Source organism: Lepidochelys olivacea (genome assembly GCF_965140295.1).
Source record: "Lepidochelys olivacea isolate rLepOli2 genome assembly, chromosome: 2".
In the NCBI taxonomy this organism is placed as follows: Eukaryota; Metazoa; Chordata; order Testudines; family Cheloniidae; genus Lepidochelys; species Lepidochelys olivacea.
In genome coordinates this window covers 72450510-72476122 of record NC_140412.1, presented here as the reverse complement: position 1 = coordinate 72476122, position 25613 = coordinate 72450510, and the positions used below count along the sequence as shown (strand labels likewise).

Sequence of the window (25613 nt, the reverse complement as noted above, 5' to 3'; positions counted from 1 at the left end):
GTGAATCCCAAACACCATCTGCAACTACCCCTCCAGCCCATCTCAACTAGTTTCTTCTCTTTTATCTAAAAGGACAGTTTATCATCATCTTTGATACCATGTGAAAGACTGTCAAACAAGAGGGGTTTTCCTTCTAAAACTTACTCCAGTTAAAGGGAAAGGGAACAAGAAATGTCATTAAAATGAAACCCTCACTTCATACTTCAAATGCTTTAACTATTTTTCTTTCTTTTCTGTATCTTTAATAAAAGGTAACAAGGATTTTTAGTGGTGTTTTTGCCATAGCAAGCTGTGGTCTCCATATCCCAGAAACCAAACCAAGTTTAACACTTGTTAATGTACGACAGTGACTGGGTTATATTACCACCTTTGGCACATTTAATCCTTCTAAATTAATACAACAGCAGTAGCACTATGGGACTAGGTCCTGATCCCCATTTGGGGCTCTTATATGCTACTGTAATAATAAAAGGAGTACTTGTGGCACCTTAGAGACATTGGTTAGTCTCTAAGGTGCCACAAGCACTCCGTTTCTTTTTGCGAATACAGACTAACATGGCTGTTACTCTGAAAACTGTAATAATAGTAATAATTGTATGAAATTAGCCATTGAGTCCTGGTCTGACAGGAGCCTCAATCTGTTTGCAAGCACAAATCACTGTGGGTGCAATTTATATTAATTAGACTTCTAAGTGCCAGATTTGAGATGTAATTAGGTAGTTAAACATCTAAATGACATTATTTACCCCCACAGTTCTTTTTGCCTATAATATTGATCGTTCAAAGATCATTCTAAAAAATCAGCCTACTGACTTCTCAAAGCATTCTTGTTTTATTTGGATAGCAAGTGCCAAGTCAGGAAATATATGTGTTTGGTGATTCTGAAACAGAACTCTTTTTTTTTTCTTACTGAATTATGAACCCTCTTCCTGTACTGAAAGGGAGTGAAAGTTACAATTAAAGTATAGGTTTTTGTTGATACATGACTGACTGGAAGAAGAAACCATTTATCTAAAAAAAATCCCTTCAGCCATACACAATAATTCATTTTCTGATGAGGTTTCAATTAATCCTTACATTTTTTTCAACTGATTCTATATCATCAGTTATTGTTACTTGTTAAGTGCTGATAATATGCTTCATCTTTAAAATCAAGAGCTCTGATGTTTCAGGATTTGTTTTTTTGGCATCTTGACCTTTCTTGATAGGAAGATATTTTCTTTGATAAGAAGATTTCCCTGGATGGTTGTGTGACATTATCTGATTAAGTATGACCATGTAGATCATTGTTGCTACCACTGTTATATAATTGCAACAAATCTTGTACAAAGTATGTCAAGTAAGGTGTCTATGGAAAGGTTATGATTTGCTGAATATGATTTTGCTATTTGTATACATGTATCATTTTCGTATTTGAAGTTATGAGTATTGGCTCTATACCTGTATTTCAAATGCTTGCTTCTGTGTAGCACCCACAAGGTATTTAGCCAGCACATTATAAGGAACTATTCAAGTGAATGGCCCATTAAAGAACATTTAACTCACAATGGAAGATGCCCATCTACAGTTAATGGACTTTTCTGCTGTGACTAAGCAAAATCATGCATGGACATGTGATCTGCCCATGTGACTCCAAACACCATCTTGATACCTGTAATTTTCCACTAGCTGTGCTGAGGGCTTTGTTTGAAATAATGGATTTCCCTCCACATGGCAGAAGCTATAAAAGACCCTGGAAACATCTCCATTTTGCACCTTTCCTGCTCAAACCTCTGGACTATGAATTTACACTAATGGGAGCATCCTAACTAAGGGACTGAGGACCTTCCAATAATTTGGAAGCAACCAGAGACTTGATTTAAGCCAGCAGTTTATTCCATCACTGCAACAAGCCTGATACAATAAATGCAAAGTTTTTGGATGTACTTGATTCCTTTAATCAATTTTAACTCTCACCTTTGTTTCTTTTTATAAATAGACCTTTAGATTTTAGATACTAAAGGATTGGCCACAGCATGATTATTGGATAAGATCTGAGTTGTATATTGACCTAGGTATGTGGCTGTTCCTTTACGATCAGAAGAACCTTTTATTTATTTTCAGAATGGTAGTTAACCTACACTTACGACGGATTGTTCTCACGGTGGCTGGACCACACAGAGCCACTACCTCCTGAGATGAAAGACTCACATCTCTTAGCCAATGACTGTAGCAAACTCAAACTTCTGTGTGAGCCAACCACTAGAAGGGGACAGAAAGCCAGGCTGAGTGAGCACATGTTACAGTAGGAGGGCAGAAGTACCAATATGTAGCTGCTATGGTCAACCCACACTTCCCTTGCTATGCACACTGGAGCTCAAAGCCAAAAAGTTGCCTGAACATGTTGGTGTTGGAAAGATTTATCAGGGAAATAACATTGTGGGATAACAATGGTCCCAAATAAAACTAAAAAGACAAACAGCAAAGGTGAGACTTCAGCAAATGAACAAAACTTAACAGGCAAACGATCAAACCCCATGCATGTATAAAGTCAACAAAAACAAACATGCATGTATAATATCGGTGTTGATGCACTGCATTTGGCCATTTATGTTTTAAATTAATCATCATAAACCGAGTTGAAGTGAAACTCCACAGCCTAGCCACCTTAAACTCTGAGAGACATTGTTACTGGCCCCTATAATCTCTAAAAAGGGCGAAATCAAATATCTGAACACCTTCAAATTTTGAGAAAGGTTGGATCCAGATGACAATTTTGCCATTGGCTTCACTGGGAATTAGATAAAGTCCCAAATTCTTTCATTACCCTGTTAGCCGGTTACCCTGTTAGTATCTATAGCCTTTGCTAGATAACATCAAAAGCTAAGCCTAGGTACGGTGAGAAGGAATAGGTACATTGGGTAAGGAAGAAACTTCATACTCTGGGAACAACTAATCATATGTAAGAATCTCTATGATAAAATTGTATTCAATTTCCCATAGGGCAAAATTGTGGTGCAGTACACATTGGCCTGAAGACAAGGCAATGCAGAGCCACAACACTCCTCCAGGTGGAACATATCCCAGTCTAATGTACTAAGAATTCTCAAGCTGCACTAGTTCTACCCAAGAGAACGTGCTCCTGGCCCCATTCCTCAGCTCTGTTGAGGCACTGTGCGACTCTGGGTGCTCACCAAGCACAGGAACCTCAACTGAGAAAAGGGGTGGGTGTGTGCGCGCGCGTGTGTGTTTTCCTTGCAGGGGTATGATGCTGCATGCTGTGCAGGAGCATTTCTGCATTTGGAGCAAAAGGCAAATCACATAGGCCCAGGGATATTTATTTGATTCAGCCACCTCCAATAATTGAAACTGCTCTTCCACATCATCTTTTTGCCTGGTGCAATTAAAATCCACAATGATGCTACATCTATTTAGTGAAATTATCATCTCCGGTGCATCCTAGAAATGAAAGAGCACTCCTGGTACAGAAGGTATACATGCTGTATTGATGTGAGTGACACACTAAGCCATGTTGCCGGTTGATTAAATAAATCCTTCTTCAAATACAAACAGTTGCAGGAGGAAATGACAGATGTATATTTTCTTCTGAGACTTACACAACCATCTGGGTTCGTGATTTTCAGATGGAAGTTTCACAGCGAGTTCTCACTTTGAGGTTTTAAGGTATTCCAGAGATCTGTATTTTCTTTTTCAGATTTGTGAGCTAAAATATCCCCAGAATTGAAAATTATTGCTGACTAATGAAAATTGCATTTATTAGATAGTAAGATGTGTATTATATAACCAAAACATTCCCTTAATAAATTCATTCTATTAAAAGCTGTTGCATGATTAACAAAAAGAAGCCCTTCAAAGCAGTGTGGAGAACATCAGACTTCAACCGCTCACAGCAAAACTATAATGAGACAATTAAGCCATAAAATTGTTTTCAGTCCTGCTTTTGAATTTAGTAGCTATATTTAACTTTGCGCCATAAGGCAATCTCTCAAACTTGCTTTTCTGCTGTTTCAGAACAACTTGTTTGAAATCCTTATTGTAAAGCCGGACGAGGACAAATATACTAGTACTAAGGACATCGAAAAGCTCTAAAAACGCAAGTTACAATATAAGAAATGACAGAAGCTCAGAGATACATAACACCAAGCAAAACAGACAAAACAAGACTGGTATTGTAACAAAAAAAAAAGGTTAAAATCTCTGGGGAGCATACCTGCTCCCAACTCAAACAGTTAAAAAAAGCCATGATTTCTCATCTTTACACTTGTATCAGTTTTCCTCTGCTCTCCAGTCTCTGGACCACTCCACAGAGCCTTCCATTAGGTCTTTCATAACCCGTGATCTTCCTCATCACTGAGAGAGCAGGCTCCCTCTTAAAGGAAGCCCCACCCTTGGGGTATCATCATGGGATGCCTGGTCACCTGATCCATGAGCGCAAGCCCAAGGGAGATGGATAACTAGACGCAGGTGAGACTAAGTCAACTCCCCCTAAACGGCCTGCCCACTATGTGACAGTGACTTTTGCACTCCATGGTCCTGGGGTTAGATGGGGGCTCTTTTTGTCACTGATGTAAATTAGAGCAGCCTGTGGCTTAACTGGACAATATATGCCCCCAGAGGAGCCATTCCGTTGGTCCATGATTGTAGTGAACTCTGTCCATAGCTTCCCACCCCAGACCATCCCTTATGCTGAGGGACTAGAAGCAACAGGTGTAGAGCCAGGTAGGGCACTTGTATATCACCTGGATCTGTCCTTATGCAATGGGATCCTTAGCTGGCAGCTTAAGTCAGCTTTAGCCCCATTTTCTTTGCCTTGTAATGTAGTAAAGCCACCATTTAAAAAAAAATCATGTGAGAGTCTCCCACTAAGGATTGGGTTCCTTCATTTACTGTAAACTCAGAACACTGTACTCAGCTTGAGTACCCAAGCCACACACTGGAAATCTCTGGGAATGGAGGGAAAAGAATCCCTCTCCCACACCGTGGGTATGAGAATCCCTCCCCCACTCCATGGACAGAACCACTAGCTCCAACCCAGCTTCTTTCATGCCCCCAAAGCCACTGAACGGAGACCCCTGCATGGTTCTGCTGGAACAGGCCTCTTCTAGGCAGCAGAGAACAGGACAGGATTTGGCCCACATTTACCAGTGCACTGAGCATACTATTTGCTTTGTGAAGTTCATGACTCCCTCCAAATACTACTGCTATGAGGACGACCTGAGCTCCAAAGGCAACAGGTTCCTCTCTTTTCCCATTGCCCTACAGAACTTTTGAGCACATGAGCTTTTGGTGGTCCCCAATTGTCACTGCTTTTTACTGCCCTTTGGAGCTTAAGAACTATTCACAGGGATCCTTTCTTTTGCCCTGCATAGACTTTATAAAGCATCATCCAGCGTTATAGACCTTAAACAGCTCCCTGTCAAGCCCTGCTACCTTTATCAAGTGAGCTTTCACTATACCAATCAGTATGTCGACTTAGTAGCCTCATATTCAGAGTAATGACCTGTAACTCAAAAACCAGCTTGACTAATTTTCTTCTTGCTTAGCAGAAAAACACAGTAGGGAGTCATCCTGCAATGAAATCCATTGTAACAAACCATTACTAGACATAACACACAAACCTGAGACTAGAACTGGGTCTTTTATCTCCAAAGACTATAGCTTCAATCACCTGAGCTACAGGAAAACCTTTTCTAGTCTCTCTAAACTGCCACCAATGGACAAATTGCTCATACAATATTATACACACATTACAGTTAGTGACAGTCATTAATACCCTTGCTTAATTATAAACAATTTTCTACAAATATAGCCAATGCATCTGTTCTCAAGGAGATTTAACTATGTGGATGGTTTGAAGACATAGCAACAATTCACTTTTTGCTAACAGGACACAAAAATTAGATACAAGTCAAAACATCAAATCAAAATACGTAATGACCTGTAAGTCAGAATCAGTTTGAGCAATTTCCCACAAACTTAGTACGAAAATTCTCCTTAATCTTCAGAGTAATTTTTAGCAATTAGTTAGTATTATTAGTGGTCAACAGTGCCTTTTCAGGAGAAAAAAAATAAAGTTATTTCTATGCATGAATAGTTTAATTTTACAGTGTACAATAATCTCTGTATCCAAACTGAAATCATTCTTTCAAAAATTGTTTTCTTTTCTTCTTTTTATTGAAGAGCCTGCCACTATAAATACTATGAGAACCAAAAAAATGAAAAGCACAGTTTTGGCAAATAAAAATTATCTGAGAGTTAATATTAGTAGCAGTTTTTCCATCTGCTACTCTGTTTATTACTGACCTTCACAGCAGTCCTGCCACAATCTCAAATCAATCTTTGGTATCTCACTGCAGCTCATGTATCCCTGAGGGTAGTCTGCCTTTAAGAAGACATCAGGCTGGACCTGCTGGATGTTGTCCCCATTGTCACAGAGTACACGTGCCAAAGAGGCCTGCTTCAGCTGAGTGAGTTGCGCTGTTGTAAACACTCCAGGATTTTCATACCAAAACCTAGTCAAAAAGATACGGCATCAGGGATCTGTGCCTGAGAATTAACAGCATGTCAAACAGTGATAATGAGCAGACAGAGACTGCACCATATGGAAGGGATCACATTTGTTCTCCAGTTAAATTTACTTTAACGGCTTTCATGTTTTATCAAATTCTTAAATGTTATGATCTTGAACTGTTACCTGGAGTATGTCTACAACACTGCGACTGGAGGTGTGACTGCAGCATGAACAGACAGATGGAGCTAGCTTTGATCTGGCTAGCTCGAACAACAATAGCAGCAAGGCCCTGTCCACCCGGGCAGCAACACAGGCTGTACAGCTCCACCTGGGACCCAGGGTATACACTCAACTGGCCAGCCAGTGCTGCCGCAGCAGCTTCACTGCTACCGCTATTCCAGCTAACTGGATGAAAGGTATGTCTACATATGCTGCAGTGTAGATGTAGATTGCAGTGTAGATGTACCCAGAGTATAGAGGTTGGGCATAGATGATGATGAAGCATGTTACCAAACTGGAGTTCCCAGCATTTCCTGTATCCTAAATAAATGCTTCAAATCGTGCAGCATTCTAAAATTTTATCATTTTTTAAATAATTGAAAATATCAAGATACCAACCCCCCCCCAACAACACCCCAACCAAACAGCAGCATATAAGTGACAAGAATCATGCCTGCTCCAAATTAGTCTTGTGATAGGATCTCATATCCCATTCTCCCTCTGCATCTCCTCGTATGTTTGCTAATTTAAGGCTTCAATCTGAGAAGGGCTGAGCTGAGATCTGGTTGATTTTTTTTCAGTCTTCTTAGCGTATGCGCAACATGCCTCATGTGGCACGTGACCAGGATTCTTCACCGAATTTGGACCACTACTTTTTTCAGTTAAGAGAACTTTTAGTTGAAAATGGCTTTTTACAAATATTTTTTCATGTAAAACTATCACTCTCGTTTGAAACATTTCTTGTTTTTTTGTGAAAAATGCCATGCTATATTTTTTTCTAAAACTTATTAGAAACATGGTTAAAATAGTTAATGAAAACACTATTGAAATGGTTAATGACATTTATCATTTACCAAAACTATTTCAAGAATATTTGTTTAAAAAACAAGTGTTTTAATTGTGAATATTTTCAAAAAATGAAAAAATGGATCCATTCCAAATCCTTAGAAATGAAAAAAAGTATGAAATATATTGCAAAACAAAGACAAAGCCCTTATATTATAAGCTCTTCAGGACAGGGACAGGGTATTCTCACATATCAGTAAATCACTGTGCACTTCACAGTACTTTGCTATTTAAATGAGTAAGTAAATAATAGTTTTTAAAATGCTAAATGCATATGTTTCACTACTCTCCTCTCTTGAGGCGAGACAGATTTGCTTGCCTCTACTAGCTCTAACTCCTTATTTTAAAAAAAATATTATTTTGTTTTTGTTTTTAAAAATATCACATTTTATTGTACTGCAGAGAAGTCATGGGAACCTCAAAGGGTTTATTCCAGATCTGAACTGGAGGATATACACTAGTACTGGAGCCTTCCACAAATGACATAAATACTGCTCTCTGTCCTCCCCATCTCCCTAGGGAAGTTTAGTTGGACCAGCAGTGGAGTGGGTATGGTGAGCACTTGTGGAGCACATGCTGGAGCATTTCCCCTCCATGCACACTCCACATGCCTCGGAGTGCATGCAGGGAACGTGCCTTCGGGGGAGGGGAAAGTGTTCTCCTCCTCGCTCTGCTTCCCATTGGCTTGCTTAGGGTGTGTATGGGGTAGCTGATTGGCTCTCTTGGGCACCACCCACCTTCAGTACTTCAAATCCCCTGCTGGGGCAGACAGGGTAGAAGCTTGCATTCCTTGCAGCACCATGGAGGCCCATTTTTAGTTTATAGGAGTAAGAATAGGAATTTAGTATTAGAAAACAATATGGAAATGTCTAGTGGGTGCTGTCCAGTGCAGACAAAAGGCTGGAAGGGCCAACTTCTAGAGGAAAACAATACAAGACCCAGGATATGGCTGGTGTACCTACTAGCCTATAGGGAAGGAGACACCTTAAGTGTTCAGGGACTGAGGTATCCTTTGGAGGGATCATAATTCCTCCTCATGGTTGGGAATGGCAAGATCATTCAGACCTGGGCTGAGACTTAGGGTTAAGCTGAAGAAGATCAGCTGAGATGGATTGGTTATATGACATGAGGCCATTTAACCATGCACTGTATCCAATAAAATGCCTTGAATTTGAGGAGCCTGAAGAAGATTGATAGCCCCTGTGGTTAAAGTTTATAAAGTTGCAGCCTGCTTCTTTAACTTCCATCCTTGTTTCATTCACTTGCGTGTCCTGATCAATACCAATAACTTAAAATATATGACAACTTTTTAATTTTAGATTTAGTAAACACTGGTCACAAGGGCAAATGAGTCCAGGGAAAGAGGGTTAGAAGCTTGTCTATTGTCCTACCACTATCTCTGTACAACTATAAAGAAACTAATTAAAAAAATCACTTAAATCTAAAATAATTTAGTTCTAACATTTCTTCACTTTTGCTATGAGCTGATAAACTGTAGCTGACTTACCAGTTTAACAGTAAAAAGCCCCTAACCTCCTTAGATTCTTTCAAGCCTCAGTTATGATGGACTCAAATACTATCGTACTCTATATGCTTGTAGGCACCCTTTAGTAGAGGAGCCTCTGAACTTAATTGGGAGTGTTCCAAAATCTTGAGCACTGCAATCCAGCCATGGAAACTACAACTCTCACGATGCCTTGGGTGGGGGGAGAGAGAGAGAGCACCAGTGCAGTGAACTCCATTTTGGAGAGGCGCTGAGATTGTTTCACTAGAGCTCTGTTGACAGATGCTACTAAACTGCTGTTAGGAAGCCAGAAGCTGCTGCTGAGAGCATGCTGGGGCTCTGATTAAACAGGGAGCCTCAGGGGTGGTTGGTGGCTACAGAGGACACAGGGTAGAGACTGTTGCTGTGCCTAGAGCTGACTGAGGTGGGGCTGTAGTGACGTCAGCATGAGTCACCACCACCCTTGTTTGGGCAAGTGCTTGCAAGGGAAAGGGGGCAGAAAAGAGACTTTAAGGGGTTATCTGAGTCTGTGAAGAGGTGGATTGGTCTTCTCATCGAACCAGAACCCCCAAGATGCTGACATTTGGTTAAAACAACTCCAGTCTTCAGAGGGGGTGTGCAGCTTGGCATGATCCCAAATTAGAATTGTTCTGCCCCTTGTTGCCTTGGCTGGACTGATTCACCAGACCACCAGAGTGCTCTCTCCAGCTTCAAGATCTTCAAACGTGCCCATGCAAGGAAGTGTTTAGAATTCTGAAATCCAGAGGTGTGTACCCTCGGGGGGTGGGGGGACAGAGAAGAGGTAGAAGCTGGCAGCGTAAATTCAAGTTAGAGAAGTTTCCTTTACTACTGTAAATTGTATAATGGGTGTATATTGTTTATAATTGGCATTCTTAAATTGGACCTATTGCACAGATTAGCTCAGGTTTATTCCTGGAGCCTCACAAGGCACACCACTGAGTGTGTACAGGGCCCAGCCAGATGGAGGCCCCACCTATTTTAATTCCCCTTACAAGTGAAATGACTGCAGCCGAGGGGCGGACAGAGGATTCCCACCTATCCAACATCTCCAGTGGGAAACTCAGGATCTCCTTTACGGTCAACAACATCAGGTGCCTGGGCGTATAGGTGAGCGTTGCCTGCTCCCGCGTAACCCAGGGAGGAAAGGGCAGTTACATTTGTTTGATATGCAACTAGATTAGTATTTTATGGACACAACTATGATGCAAACCTGATTACCTATCTCCATCCCTAAGCCGTTGAAACTGAGTGACAAAAAGGCACATTAGGGTTGGTCCCACTCTTGTACCAGGAATTAGGTCCTCCACCATCAGAGCTGGCCAAAAGTCGATGTTCAGTGGTGTGCCATACAGCCTAGAAAAAGAATCCAGGTAAAACTCATGTTACAAATATGGAACTAGACTGACCATTTGCTCTCGGCTCATTTTCTTTGGAATGTAGGTGTTTTTACAGAGGTAAGTTAATCATTCCAAATCTTCTTTGAATGAAAACACACACAATGCTTTCTAATCAAAAGAATTCTTATGATCTCACGTCCTCCAAAAATGGTTTTGATACTGTCACTGCTGTATTTTAGAAACAAATCTGAATGCTGAACATTAACCTGCTCACTAGGCAGCTTCTCAGATTTAAGATTTCAAAATGTGTCTGAGACACAGTGAAAAAAAATATTGGAATGAGGAGATCCAGGTCCGACCCAACACTGGCTTCCTCTTTGAATACCAAACACAATAAATACACATTTTTCAGCCACATTATTTTAGTGAAAACGGCAGTTCTAGTGGATTTTGATATTTGTATTGTTCGGACTTCACTCAGGAAAGAATCACCATCAGCTACTACATCTAAGCAGTATTATACCTAACAAAATAAACTTTTAAAGCCAGCTTCTCACTTAGTATATATTGGTATAAATCTCAATGGAGCTATGCAAATTTACACCACGTGAGCATCTGGCCCTTCATTTCTAGAGCCAAGGATGACTGGTATCTGAGTGATATTCAAACAATACAAATATCAAGATCCACTGGCAATACACTGGGTAGTTAAGGAGACGCACATGAGGGTGTTTTACAAATCACCCCCTTCTGGCACGCTTTGCAATGACATGTAGACAAGTCAAAATTGCCATTATGAAATTAGGCCTTCACTGACATCGTACCTTTTGGACCATGAAATAGCTCAGATGAAGGTCTAGAAAACATCTCCGTCAGCCTTTTCAAGATCTAAATAGAAATTGAAAAAGCAACATTTAATGGCTATTTCAAGGTCCTGCAGAGCTGGAAATGGAAGCTCTGGATCACTGGGAAGGTAGCTCTCCACTAGCACAACGGGACCCAGATTTTGCTTTTAGTCTTAGGAAGGCTTGAGATTTCAATCTGTATAGTCATTAGGTACAGAAGATCATTGATTTCAACAAGACTACTGCTACTAAAATGTATCTTGTATATTCTTTTTATATTAAACTCTCATGATTTCTTGACCAAACATCCCAGAATTTTGTGTGTGTTAGCCAAAGCTGTTTAAAGAGGGCTTTCTTTTGGGTAAATGAATGTCTTTGTCCTAGTAGGCCTGTACTTTATTAGCCACTCTTTTTATGCTGAACTTTAGCTGACTCTAGTGTGTTTTCAATAAGCTGAATTTAGCTGGACTGAAGCGTATTATTAAAGAATGGATTGTGCGTCCTTTTTTTTTTTTTTTTAACTCAAAACTCTTGACCCATAGGGAAATGATTGATTATCTTACTTACATAAAACTTCAGCTGAGTTAATTATTTGACATCATGACTATTAAATCTGAACATGCAACACTGCTTATGCCTGGGTGTTAAGTTGCAAACAACCATAAGTCTTCATAGGATCAAGGCCTATGCAATCAAGAAAATGGAAAAAGATACAAAGCAATAGCAGAATGGAAGGCAACCTTGGGAAAGGGAGGGAATAGACAATATAATGCACACCTTTATAGAGTAAATTCTACTTTGTATGTTTATTTAGTGGGGCTTCTGTGAAACCCAGTTCCTTCCTCTATCCACCAAAGCACTAAAATAGAAGCATAATGTGTAGCACCACAGGAGTTGCAAGGCAATTAACAAAAAGATATTGAGATTAGACTAACAATTTTGAGGTCTAAATATGTAAATCCTAGCCAAAATGTAGGGAAAATTAAACATCCACTGTGAATCAAAAGGCAATCAAGCACCAATGGTGATCATAACCAGAATACCAAATGCTGCTGTCACATTGCTTGCTGAAATATAACAATAAATGCACTTTACTTTAACAGTTCAAATGGAGTTGACATTTCCCTTATAAGGCCCCAGTGCTACCAAATTTTGAATTCCCAAGGCCTCTATGGGAATTCAAGCATTTGCCCAGAGGGCTCAGATTGCAGGAACAGGGCTTCATAATGGAAATATTTCATTTACTTCTAAATGGGTAAAATGGAACACATAGGGTGGGGGGGTGAGAAAACCTGGATTTGTGCTGGAAATGGCCCACCTTGATTATCATGCACATTGTAGGGAGAGTGGTCACTTTGGATAAGCTATTACCAGCAGGAGAGTGAGTTTGTGTGTGTGTGTGTGTGTTTTTGAAAAAAGGGGGTGGGGGGGGTGAGAAAACCTGTATTTGTGCTGGAAATGGCCCACCTTGATTTTCATACACATTTTAAAGAGAGTGGTCACTTTGGATGGGCTATTACCAGCAGGAGAGTGAGTTTGTGTGTGGGGGGGCAGAGGGTGAGAAAACCTGGATTTGTGCTGGAAATGGCCCAACTTGATGATCACTTTAGATAAGCTATTACCAGCAGGAGAGTGGGGTGGGAGGAGGAATTGTTTTATGATCTCTGTGTATATAATGTCTTCTGCAGTTTCCACAGTATGCATCCGATGAAGTGAGCTGTAGCTCATGCTCAAATAAATTGGTTAGTCTCTAAGGTGCCACAAGTACTCCTTCTCTTTATACAGTTTACTAGTTAGGCTGCAAATTATTATTACTATTAAGAAAAAATGGTAGAAGTCTATGAAAATTAGAGCTGTTCAAAAAATACCATCCTCCTCCCCCCCAGAAAATGTAAATATTTTATTAGGTTTTTATCAAAATTCCCTATAAAAATTAAAATTGAAATATTGGTTTATGAAAACAGTTTTGGGTTCCTAAAACTAAAAACAATTACCAAAGAAGAAACAAAAATTACAGAATTTTTTTTGTGAATTTTTTTTAGTACAAAAGCCATCTTTTGACAGAAAAAAAGTTTCAGTGAAAACATTTCAAATGGCTTTAATTAAAATGATTTTACTTTTATAAATTCTGGAAACCTAATTTGCACCTTAATTATGACAAATAATAAACAATACACATTCAGTACCATTTCACATAGGGGAGGGCTTTGTTGGAGACATTTTATAAAAGCTGAGCCTCCCTGCAGTGAGCTGTGCACAGATGCAGGGGTCTGCCTACGTGGAGCTCATAGCAGAATTGGAATGTAAAAAAACCCAGTATATTAATAAGGAGACTAATCACATTGTATCTAGATCAAGTATTAAAAGATTTAATACTTCTAGTCTGTAAAACTAGAAAGCCCATGCCTCCCTTATTCTTTAATTTCAACCTGACTGATTATTTTAATGAAATAGTCTCTCTGGTCCTACATACTGCTTTGATTTTTAATTTTGTGAAATCCTAGAAAGGATCTAGGAACACTGCAATTTAATGATTAATGTCATTCATTAACACAGATAATAAAAACTTGACCAAAGTAGTTTCCAGAAGATCAGGAATAGAAATTATACAGGAAATTTTCTACGTCCCGATCAAAATGGATATATTTCTAAAGTGTTCCTAAAACATCAGACAATGTGGATTTCTAGTAATCAAATTTAGCAAAATAAAGGTATCAAATATCTGCTATTGCACTTGATGAAAAGAAGACCAGCAATAGGCCTATCTTGACTATTTATTATTTTTATTTGTATTATGGTAGCATCCACAGTGCATTAGGCACTGTCCAAACACACAGCTACTTCCAGAGCTACCGAAGTAAATGGTAACCTTTCTAAAATGGATTTTAGATCAGGTCAATAAGGAGCCACCCAAAGAGCTCAAAGGATGAAACACAGTGACAGATGAAGAGTGTGGGAGAGCGGTTATACGTATAATCACATTTCTTCATTATTTTTGTGAGTCCTTTCCTGCTTCGAAAGTACTTTTCTCTTTACAGTAAAGCAATGATGGAGACCTAACATTTAGGTCTTATTTATCCTAGCTCAGAAAGACACACACAGGCCACGTTCTCCGGTGCTTTCCAGACACTTTGTTCTGCACACAAGGTGGAAAGGTGTTGCAACCTAGTTCACAAATTCCCAACAGAAAATTCATCTGGCACATGGGAACTCCCTGCTGGGCATAAATATTCCACAGGTAGGTCTACACCTCTGTTCACTCGCAGCACAGTGTGTGTGGCAGGGCAGGGCAGGGCAGAGCAGAGCATCACTAATCATCCCCTGATGCAGGGTTCTAATTAAAGACCGTACATCAGTAGCAGAACTGAGCATATTCCAGTAGTGTCTCTACCAGTGGTGTAGGGGCCAGAGACAGCCTTCAGAGTCAAAGATACAGTCCCCCCAGCTCCCGTCCTTCATCCCCCTCCTGCTCTGAGCAACGCTCTGATGCAGGACAGAACCCAGTCTGTTATCTAGACTTGATACGCTCATCACAGCTTCTTGACTACGTCCATTCAACTAAGTACACTCTAGGAATTATTTTGGGAAAGTTCTATGGCCAGTGTTATACAAGAGGTCAGACTATATGATTACTGTGGTCCCTTCTGGGCTATGAATCTATGAGTAAAAGTGTAGGATAGATATAGATTTATTTTGGGTGGTTATTTTCTAGAAAGTATATATAAAGTAATGGAATTACTTTTTGTTTTTAAATGGAACAATATGGTTTCTTGATTTATATGTTCACATTTATAGCAGGCTATTTTCTCAAATAAATCATTAGTAACCCCATAATAAATATCAAAGCCAATTTTCAGCTTTAGGGACTGATCACCTCCCATTAAAGTCCATGGAAAGAGTCCCATAGACTTTAGTTGTTTGTGGATCAAGTCCTAAGGGATAACGCTGTTAATCTGCAGTATTTTGTTATTGACAAGTGTTCCAACTAGCACTTCTCGCAAATGTACTTCTGGGAACAACGTGTCTGACAGACATTCTTCTTTGTTCGGTGGCCTGAGGTTTATCTTGCATTTCCTATACATATATTATGCTATTTCTATTTGTAAATTTTTCTGTGTTATAGGTCTTGTTCTCACTTATGACTGTGAGCTAGTCTGAGTTTTCTGTAACAAGGCCAATTTCTGTTCTAAATTTTCACCATGTTCATCTGCCTAAGAAAAACAAACCCATGCTGTCACAGCACACAAGCAGCACAATATTATATTTCTACATTGAGTTTTTTCTTCCCTCAGCTGGGTTTTCTACATCCCTTTATCTGTCTTTGAGGATCCTTTTTGCTTCCCCATCCTGCCACCAATTCACCCATCTCAACACATTTATTCTCTTACCCCTCTGTGATAACGATCATGTTTCTCACTGAAGACAGAATGGAATTTATTGATTCCATCAAGATTACACCTGGTTGGAGAGGATCACTGTTCAGTAACCCACTAATAGGGTACAGAATGTGAGCAAGGCCAAACAGCAAAAATTAAGATGTTTGTACACCAATGCGAGGAGCCTAGGTAACAAAATGGAGGAACTCGAGCTACTGGTGCAGGAAGTGAAACCAGATATTATAGGGATAAGAGAAACATGGTGGAATTGTAGTCATGACTGGACTACAGGTATTGAAGGGTATGTGCTGTTTAGGAAAGACCGAAATAAAGGTAAAGGTGGTGGAGTGGCATTGTATATCAATGATGAGGTAGAATGTAAAGAAATAAGAAGCGATGGAATGGATAAGACAGAGTCCGTCTGGGCAAAAAATTACAGTGGGGAAGAAAACTATTAGAGCCTCCCCTGGGATAGTGCTTGGGGTGTGCTATAGACCTCCGGGATCTAATTTGGATATGGATAGAGCCCTTTTTCATGTTTTTAATGAAGTAAATACTAATGGAAACTGCATGATCATGGGAGACTTTAACTTCCCAGATATAGACTGGAGGATGAGTGCTAGTAATGATAATAGGGCTCAGATTTTCCTAGATGCAATAGCTGATGGATTCCTTCATCAAGTAGTTGCTGAACCGACTAGAAGGGCTGCCATTTTAGATTTGGTTTTGGTGAGTAGTTAGGACCTCATAGAAGAAGTGGTTGTAGGGGATAATCTTGGTTCAAGTGATCATGAGCTAATTCAGTTCAAACTGAACGGAAGGATTAACAAAAATAAATCTGCAACTAGGGTTTTTGATTTCAAAAGGGCTGACTTTCAAAAATTAAGGAAATTAGTTAGGGAAGTGGATTGGACTGAAGAACTTATGGATCTAAAGGCAGAGGCGGCCTGGGATTACTTTAAATCAAAGCTGCAGAAGCTATCGGAAGCCTGCATCCCAAGAAGGGGGAAAAAATTCATAGGCAGGAGTTGTAGACCAACCTGGATGAGCAAGCATCTCAGAGAGGTGATTAAGAAAAACCAGAAAGCATACAGGGAGTGGAAGATGGGAGGGATCAGCAAGGAAAGCTACCTTATTGAGGTCAGAACATGTTGGGATAAAGTGAGACAGGCTAAAAGTCAAGTAGAGTTGGACCGTGCAAAGGGAATTAAAACCAATAGTGAAAGGTTCTATAGCCATATAAATAAGAAGAAAATGAAGAAAGAAGAAGTGGGACTGCTAAACACTGAGGATTGAGTGGAGGTCAAGGATAATCTAGGCATGGCCCAATATCTAAACAAATACTTTGTCTCAGTCTTTAATAAGGCTAAAGAGGATCTTAGGGATAATGGTAGCCTGACAAATGGGAATGAGGATATGGAGGTAGATATTACCATATCTGAGGTAGAAGTGGAACTCGAACAGTTTAATGGGACTAAATCGGGGGCCCCAGATAATCTTCATCCAAGAATATTAAAGAAATTGGCACACGAAATTGCAAGCCCATTAGCAAGAATTTTTAATGAATCTGTAAACTCAGGGGTTGTACCGTATGATTGGAGAATTGCTAACATAGTTCCTATTTTTAAGAAAGGGAAAAAAAGTGATCCGGGTAACTACAGGCCTGTTAGTTTGACATCTGTAGTATGCAAGGTCTTGGAAAAAATTTTGAAGGAGAAAGTAGTTAAGGACATGGAGATCAATGGTAAATGGGACAAAATACAACATGGTTTTCCAAAAGGTAGATTGTGCCAAACCAACCTGATCTCCTTCTTTGAGAAAGTAACAGATTTTTTTTAGACAAAGGAAATGCAGTGGATCTAATTTACCTAGATTTCAGTAAAGCGTTTGATACCGTGCCATATGGAGAATTATTAGTTAAATTGGAAAAGATGGGGATCAATATGAAAATTGAAAGGTGGATAAGGAATTGGTTAACAGGGAGACTACAGCGGGTCCTACTGAAAGGTGAACTGTCAGGCTGGAGGGAGGTTACCAGTGGAGTTCCTCAGGGATCAGTTTTGGGACCAATCCTATTTAATCTTTTTATTACTGATCTCAGCATAAAAAGTGGGAGTGTGCTAATAAAGTTTGCGGATGATACAAAGCTGGGAGGTATTGCCAATTTAGAGAAGGACAGGGATATCCTACAGGAGGATCTGGATGACCTTGTAAACTGGAGTAATAGTAATAGGATGAAATTTAATAGTGAGAAGTGTAAGGTTATGCATTTAGGGATTAATACCAAGAATTTTAGTTATAAGCTGGGGACGCATCAATTAGAAGTAACGGAGGAGGAGAAGGACCTTGGAGTATTGGTTGATCATAGGATGACTATGAGCCGCCAATGTGATATGTCTGTGAAAAAAGCCAATGTGGTCTTGGGATGCATCAGGAGAGGTATTTCCAGTAGGGATAAGGAGGTGTTAGTACCGTTATAGAAGGCACTGGGGAGACCTCACTTGGAATACTGTGTGCAGTTCTGGTCTCCCATGTTTAAGAAGGATGAATTCAAACTGGAACAGGTACAGACAAGGGCTACTAGGATGATCCGAGGAATGGAAAACTTGTCTTATGAAAGGAGACTCAAGGAGTTTGGCTTGTTTAGCCTAACTAAAAGAAGGCTGAGGGGAGATATGATTGCCCTCTATAAATATATCAGAGGGATAAATACCGGAGAGGGAGAGGAATTATTTAAGCTCAGTACCAATGTGGACACAAGAACAAATGGATATAAACTGGCCACCAGGAAATTTAGACTAGAAATTAGATGAAGGTTTCTAACCATCAGAGGAATGAAGTTTTGGAATAGCCTTCCAAGGGAAGCAGTGGGGGCAAAAGATCTATCTGGCTTTAAGATTAAACTCAATAAGTTTATGGAGGAGATGGTATGATGTGATAACATGATTTTGGTAATTAATTGATCTTTAAATATTCATGGTAAATAGGCCTGATGGGAATATAAATATAAATGGTAAATAGGCCTGATGGGACGTTAGATGAGGTGGGATCTGAGTTACTACAGAAAATTGTTTCCTGGGTATCTGGCTGGTGAATCTTGCCCATATGCTCAGGGTTTAGCTGATCACCATATTTGGGGTCGGAAAGGAATTTTCTTCCTCCAGGGCAGATTGGAAGAGGCCCTGGAGGTTTTTCGCCTTCCTCTGGAGAATGGGGCCCGGGTCACTTGCTGGAGGATTCTCTGCTCCTTGAATTCTTTAAACCACGATTTGAGGACTTCAATAGCTCAGACATAGGTGAGAGGTTTTTCGCAGGAGTGGGTGGGTGAGATTCTGTGGCCTGCATTGTGCAGGAGGTCAGACTAGATGATCATAATGGTCCCTTCTGACCTTAGTATCTATGAATCTATAAACAACCCACTCCCTTTTTCCTCTAGGAAGCAATGCAGAGCACTCAGTCTGTACTGGCCCAGAGAAATGAGACTAGAAAAAAGTAGCGCTCTTTGTGCAAGACAATTACTGCTAATTCTGCTCTGAAACACCTTAACAACAAAGGTGTAAGGATTTCTTACACCAAGGTACTTGTTCTAGATGACTTCACTTAAAACCACTACTGTCTTGAATTATTCCTAACATGTTATTGACCAAAGAGGAAACAACAACAGGCCTCTTGGGGAACAATTTAAAAAAAAAAAAAAGACAAAGGGAAGATGATTATTTTTCTCAAGAGCATTTTCCCACTACTTCAGCTCAAGTTCTAACAATAATTGCACTGAAAAAGATGTTGGGAGGGTGGACAAGGAAAGCAACAGGGCATGTTGGGAGTGGAGAAAGGAATGTGAGAATGAAAACTTTTCTTTTGAAAAAGACTATCAGCTTGTTGACTTGATTCAAACTTGTTAGCACTAAGACCTGAGATTGTAATATTAGCTCAAATGAGGAGAATTGTATGGGGATACACAGTGGTTAAAAATCATAACTGAATAAGGTAAGTGACTCTTCGGGACTTTTCTTAAGCTACAAAACTAACTGAAGTCCTTGTGTCACACTGGATAAATGAATGTGTCTCTACTGGAAAAACAGAAGAGATGACAAACAGAAATAGTCAAAAGATATATACAGTTTCTGGGCCAAGACCATAGCAACTGGGTAGGTGCCTGAAGTCAATGAGAGATGCTGGGTTTTCAGTACTTTTAAAAGTCAGACCCACTTAATTATAGATTCAAAGCCTAACTTTAGGAATCTCTTTTCCAAAATCTTGGCACAAGAGACTACTAATTGGATGAATAAACTAATGTTCAGAGTACATACTCTAAAGCACAGTTCTGAAGTAACAGAAACACAAACATGAATAAATATAACTCAGAAATAACAATATCTAAGGGAAAAGTACACTAGGAAATAAAATATAAAATGATTATGGGTTACTGAAAAAAAGGCATTTTATCTGAGATAAATGTGTAACAATTCACAAATACTTTTTGGGCTGCAAATTTGCGGGGGAGGGGTATAAAAATCATATTTGCTACTACAAATGACAGCATTTCCCCATGAAAAATTAACGGACTTTCATGTAAATATTTCTGCATGTGAGCGTGTGAAAGTGAAAATCAATAGATCTAGTTATAAAAATGGGCTTTCATGAAAACTCCAGATCTGAGCCCTGAACTATGGGGAAGGGAGTGAGATCAAATTTTGCAACTGAATTTTGCAGCCAAGGTTCCATCTCCGTTTTCAAGTTCCACATAGAATGGAACTGTGTTGCTAAATGTTGACCACTTTTGCTCTTAGCAGATTCTCAGATGATTTAATCTCTTTTGGTCTTCGTTACTGGAAAAGGTGATTGTGCAACCTTCATCTTGCTCAGAAGCCTGCTCTAGTAGGATTCTGAAACTTTCAACCACAGTCTACGTGTTTTAGCATCCTGACACCAGCTGCTCAACAAAAATATTCACTTTTATATTTTGGTTTTGACCTGCCCAGTGCATTTCTGACATCTAGACACATTTCATTCAGGTTATGTTCCACATTGTCACCTTTTAAAGTTTCAGTTTCTAGTCATAGAATCACTGAATGACAGATTTCTGTGCCTATGTTCCTACTGATTGAAATGAATAGCTTATCTCAAAATGCCTTATCTGTTTTTAAGTGACATCTTAAAGATTTCTTGTTCACTGTTGCATTTTTATCAGTTTTATCAGTAATGATAATTGTTTTTGTTCTATACACCTTTCTGCACTTTGAAACCAATGATGTGTAGAGTGCTACATAAAAAGCAGTAGTACTATATATTTTTTGTGTAGGATTATACAATTTTAGATTCCAATTGCAGTAAACAAATTACGTACACATTCAGTATGAATACTTTTGAGTACATTTTGTTTGCACAGTAGGGAAGCAATGCACAGTATTGATTCACATAGCATTTGAATATATTGTTCATGAAAAAGAAATACACTGCTAAGATCTGAATCCTGGTCATTTGTACAACTTGTGAGCAGAAGAACTGTGAAGGGATCAGAAACAGGTCCTCTTAATCTGGAGACAAGGTGTGGATCATCTACACATACCCTAAAACTGAAGAAGCAGCTAAGGAAAATATGCCTATACATTAGGAGCTAGAGATCTGAACCTGGCAGAACTGCTCACTGGCGAGGGTCCACAGCTGGGGGTAGGGGAACTCGGGCCCTCCCTACTCCACCAGGTTCCAAACCAGGGCCCGATGAACAACAGTTCCAATATGTGACCTAGTGTGGGTGCCCTTATACTTGTTCCCTGGGCTCCAGCTTTGGTTCGTCCATCTTTGCCACTGGTCGGTTTCTGGATTACCCCTGAAGTTCTCTCTAATAGCATGCTGGATCACCACACTTTCTCCATCAGCATGGCTTGCTATTCCTGCCTCTGTAGAGTGAAGGGCCTGTGGCAGCTTGTCAGTGGAGCATGGTCTCAACTGTGTGGAGCCCCAGCAGCTTCTCTGCAGGAGCTTGCAGCACATGTCTTCTCCTCTGCTCTGTCTGCCCAGACTGAGAGGAGTTGCTCCCTTTTGAGCCACACCTCCAATGTGAGCTTGCCCAGCAGGAGTGGCTGGACAGCACCTTCTGGGCCCAGAGCTTCTCTTTGAAGACCATCAGTTCACCAGCGTGGACCTCGTACAACCCATCACACTACACCAGAGCTAGAGGTGTAATATCCAGCTTGAGGAGACATACCTGCACTAGTACTGATCAAGCTAGCTTGCTAATAATAGCAGTGTAGCTATCAGTGTACAGGTTGTGGGACAGGTTAGATGTCCTGAATACACACTACTACTAGTGTTTCAGATGGGACTGTATTAAGGGGAGCTAGCTATGCTGCTATTTTTAGTCCACTAGCTCAGTCAGAACTAGCATGAGTACATCTGTCCAAGCTAGAAATTACACCTCAGCTCCAGTGCAGACATACTCTTAGAGAATGAGAAGCTAACTAGTCATGTCATTGACCTCCCCCATGCTTTTAACAACACAAAGGGAAGGCTGAGTTGCTATTTATTTTGTCAAGCTCTCTAGAGTTCAGTATAAACAATTACTATTTCCTTATTTCATCATATTTACAGGCTAGTGAAAGAAAACATAAGTTTAAAAAAATTGCCATACTATATTGTCTCTATAATGTGTTATATATGTTAAACACCTCTGCAAGCCATGTACAGCTAGTGAGACTTTATTCTAGTAAGAAGGGTTACATATATTTTCTTGGAAATGCTCAGAGCCTTCATAAAAAAATCAAATCCCTATATTTCTCCATAAACATAAGCAAAAGGACAGAGCACCAGTCACCTTAGGTCAAGAGTTTGAATCCAGCTTAGGTCAGGGATGACAGAAAATCATTACTATCTGACTACTGTTTGTTAGCCTACATGGAATGAGTTCATCATCACAGTCCACTTCCAAATGCACAGGTGTTTGCATCAGAAAAACCCAATAGTGTTAGTCATGATGGCACTAATTATCAGCATTGTTGGGAGTCCAACAGAGAAGCAAATAGGTCATTTTTATGCCTATCATTTCACTTTTAATTATGGTCCCTCCAAGTTAGGGTTGAGGCACATTAGAGAGACTAGAACCACATTAACATGGGGAAATGCTTTCTACTGCACTCATTCTGCAATAGATCTTTAGTAAGGGATATTAGATGGGTGGGATCTGAGTTACCCAGGAAAGAATTTTCTGTAGTATCTGCCTGGTGAATCTTGCCCATATGCTCAGGGTTTAGCTGATTGCCATATTTGGGGTCGGGACAGAATTTTCCTCCAGGGCAGATTGGAAGAGGCCCTGGAGGTTTTTCGCCTTCCTCTGTAGCATGGGGCACGGGTCACTTGCTGGAGGATTCTCTGCTCCTTGAAGTCTTTAAACCACGATTAGAGGACTTCAATAGCTCAGACATAGGTGAGAGGTTTTTCGCAGGAGTGGGTGGGTGAAATTCTATGGCCTGTGTTGTGCAGGAGGTCAGACTAGATGATCATAATGGTCCCTTCTGACCTTAGTATCTAGGAATCTATGAATCTACCATTTGCCATTCAAATTATTATTATTTATACCACACAACGAACAAGCTTTCTGGTTGCTTGGCTAAACAAAAGTACTTTCAAGCTAATATTGTACATAACATCACTGGGTTGGGGGGAAACAACAGTATGGAGGAGACTGCAGGAGGAAAGACGGGGGCATCTCATCAGTGAGATAATATTATAACTCATTGAGGGCTAATGTACTATTTGGTGGAAATCTGTTCCATTTCAAGATCACCACAAATTAATATCTCTGCACACTCTTTTGTTAACTAGGCCTCACAACAACTGTGGGTCCTGAGGAGTAATTACAGTGATCAGATCAATGTCCTTGTGACCTAGTTTAGGAAGGGGATTCCTCATTGTCATAAATATAAAGGGAAGGGTAAACCCCTTTGAAATCCCTCCTGGCCAGGGGAAAGCTCCTCTCACCTGTAAAGGGTTAAGAAGCTAAAGGTAACCTCGCTGGCACCTGACCAAAATGACCAATGAGGAGACAAGATACTTTCAAAAGCTGGGAGGAGGGAGAGAAACAAAGGGTTTGTGTGTCTGTCTGTAGTCGTCTTGGCCGGGGACAGAACAGGAATGGAGTCTTAGAACTTTTAGTAAGTAATCTAGCTAGGTATGTGTTAGATTATGATTTCTTTAAATGGCTGAGAAAAGAATTGTGCTGAATAGAATAACTATTTCTGTCTGTGTATCTTTTTTGTAACTTAAGGTTTTGCCTAGAGGGGTTCTCTATGTTTTTGAATCTAATTACCCTGTAAGATATATACCATCCTGATTTTACAGGGGGGATTTCTTTATTTCTATTTACTTCTATTTTTTATTAAAAGTCTTCTTGTAAAACACTGAATGCTTTTTCATTGTTCTCAGATCCAAGGGTTTGGGTTTGTGGTCACCTATGCAAATTGGTGAGGCTTTTTATCCAACATTTCCCAGGAAGGGGGGGGTGCAAGTGTTGGGAGGATTGTTCATTGTTCTTAAGATCCAAGGGTCTGGGTCTGTAGTCACCTAGACAAATTGGTGAGGCTTTTTACCAAACCTTGTCCAGGAAGTGGGGTGCAAGGTTTTGGGAAGTATTTTGGGGGGAAGGACGCGTCCAAACAGCTCTTCCCCAGTAACCAGTATTAGTTTGGTGGTGGTAGCGGCCTGTCCAAGGGGTAATATTTTGTACCTTGGGGAAGTTTTGACCTAAGCTGGTAAAGATAAGCTTAGGAGGTTTTTCATGCAGGTCCCCACATCTGTACCCTAGAGTTCAGAGTGGGGGAGGAACCTTGACACTCATGTAAAGAGTTCAGCATGGAATCAGCCCAGAAACAGTTTTTGGAGAAGCAGATAAGCCAGGCATCAAGAAAGAAACAAAAGAATGTTGTGTTTGACAGTAAGTGGGGGAAACGGAGAAGATTTCAGAGGACAGATAAGGAGTTTTGTTTTGCACATATTAAATTTAAGTTGATGGCAATACATCAGAAGTAGATGCGAGATTAAACCATGTGAGATGCAGGACTAAGTGAGGAGTGTCAGATAAAGAGTAGAGAGGTAGCTCTGGTCATCTTCAATGTACAGACAGTAGCTGGGAGTATGTGAGCAGATGAGATCACCCAGAGAAAAGGCATACAAATCAGAAGAAGGAGCCAAAAACAGAGCTCTGCCAGACTCCACAGTAAAAGGGAGAATAGAGGAGAAGCCACCTAAAAGACGCTGGAAGAGTGATGAGAGAAGGATAACCAGTAGAAGACTATAAAAAAAGCAAGAAAGGATAAGTTGCTGAAGAAGAGGATATGATCAACACTGTTAAACACAGCTAAAAAATTAAGGAGGATAAGGATGGAGTAGAGGTCTGTAGATTTGGTCAAGAAAGGCTTGTTAGAAATCTTGTGTGAGCAGTTTTGGTGGAGTGGAAAGGGTGGAAGCCAGACTGGGGGCAGGGGATCCTGGATGGAGATGATGGAAAGAAACTCAGGTAAAGAGCTATAAATGGCTCATCCAGTGTGTTTGGAGAGGAAAGGAAAGAAGGAAGGAAGGGAGAATAGCTGGAGAGAGAAATAGGACTGAGGATGGGGAAACCTTATCATGCTTGTATGTTGACGGAAAGAAGCCAGAGGAGAATGACAAGTTAATTAGAAGAGAAGAGGAGAGATTAAAAGTGGGGGTAAGAGTTCAGATGGGAGAGGAATAGGATCAAAGAGGTAGGTGGAGCACTTGAGGAGAGCAGGCAAAAAGAGGTCAGTGCCAGTTATTTGGAAGAAGAAGGAAAAGGTCTGAGAAAGGCTGAGGGAAGATAGAGGAAGGGAGATTGAGATCTGGAAGAAGAGAGATCACAATCATCTTGTTTGAAAAACAAGAAAAAATTGCATGGAGAGGGAGAGAGGTGTGTGACTAACATTTTAAGAGGGAGTTTGCAGT

At 40.1% G+C, this 25613-nt stretch overlaps 1 protein-coding gene across 3 annotated transcripts in view; it reads right to left on the bottom strand.

The window, feature by feature from the left end:
* PXDNL (peroxidasin like) overlaps positions 1–25613 on the bottom strand; it is a 283093-nt gene that overhangs the window by 27261 nt on the left and 230219 nt on the right. For all 3 annotated transcript variants that reach the window (XR_014710245.1, XM_084619291.1, XM_084619292.1), the window contains 2 exons: positions 10320–10454; positions 6304–6512 (listed from right to left, as the gene is read on the bottom strand). Coding sequence is in view for 2 of the 3 variants with exons in the window: in XM_084619291.1 (XP_084475417.1) it covers positions 6304–6512; positions 10320–10454 (344 nt within the window). In the remaining variant the exon portion in view is untranslated. The remainder of the gene's footprint in view (positions 1–6303; positions 6513–10319; positions 10455–25613) is intronic.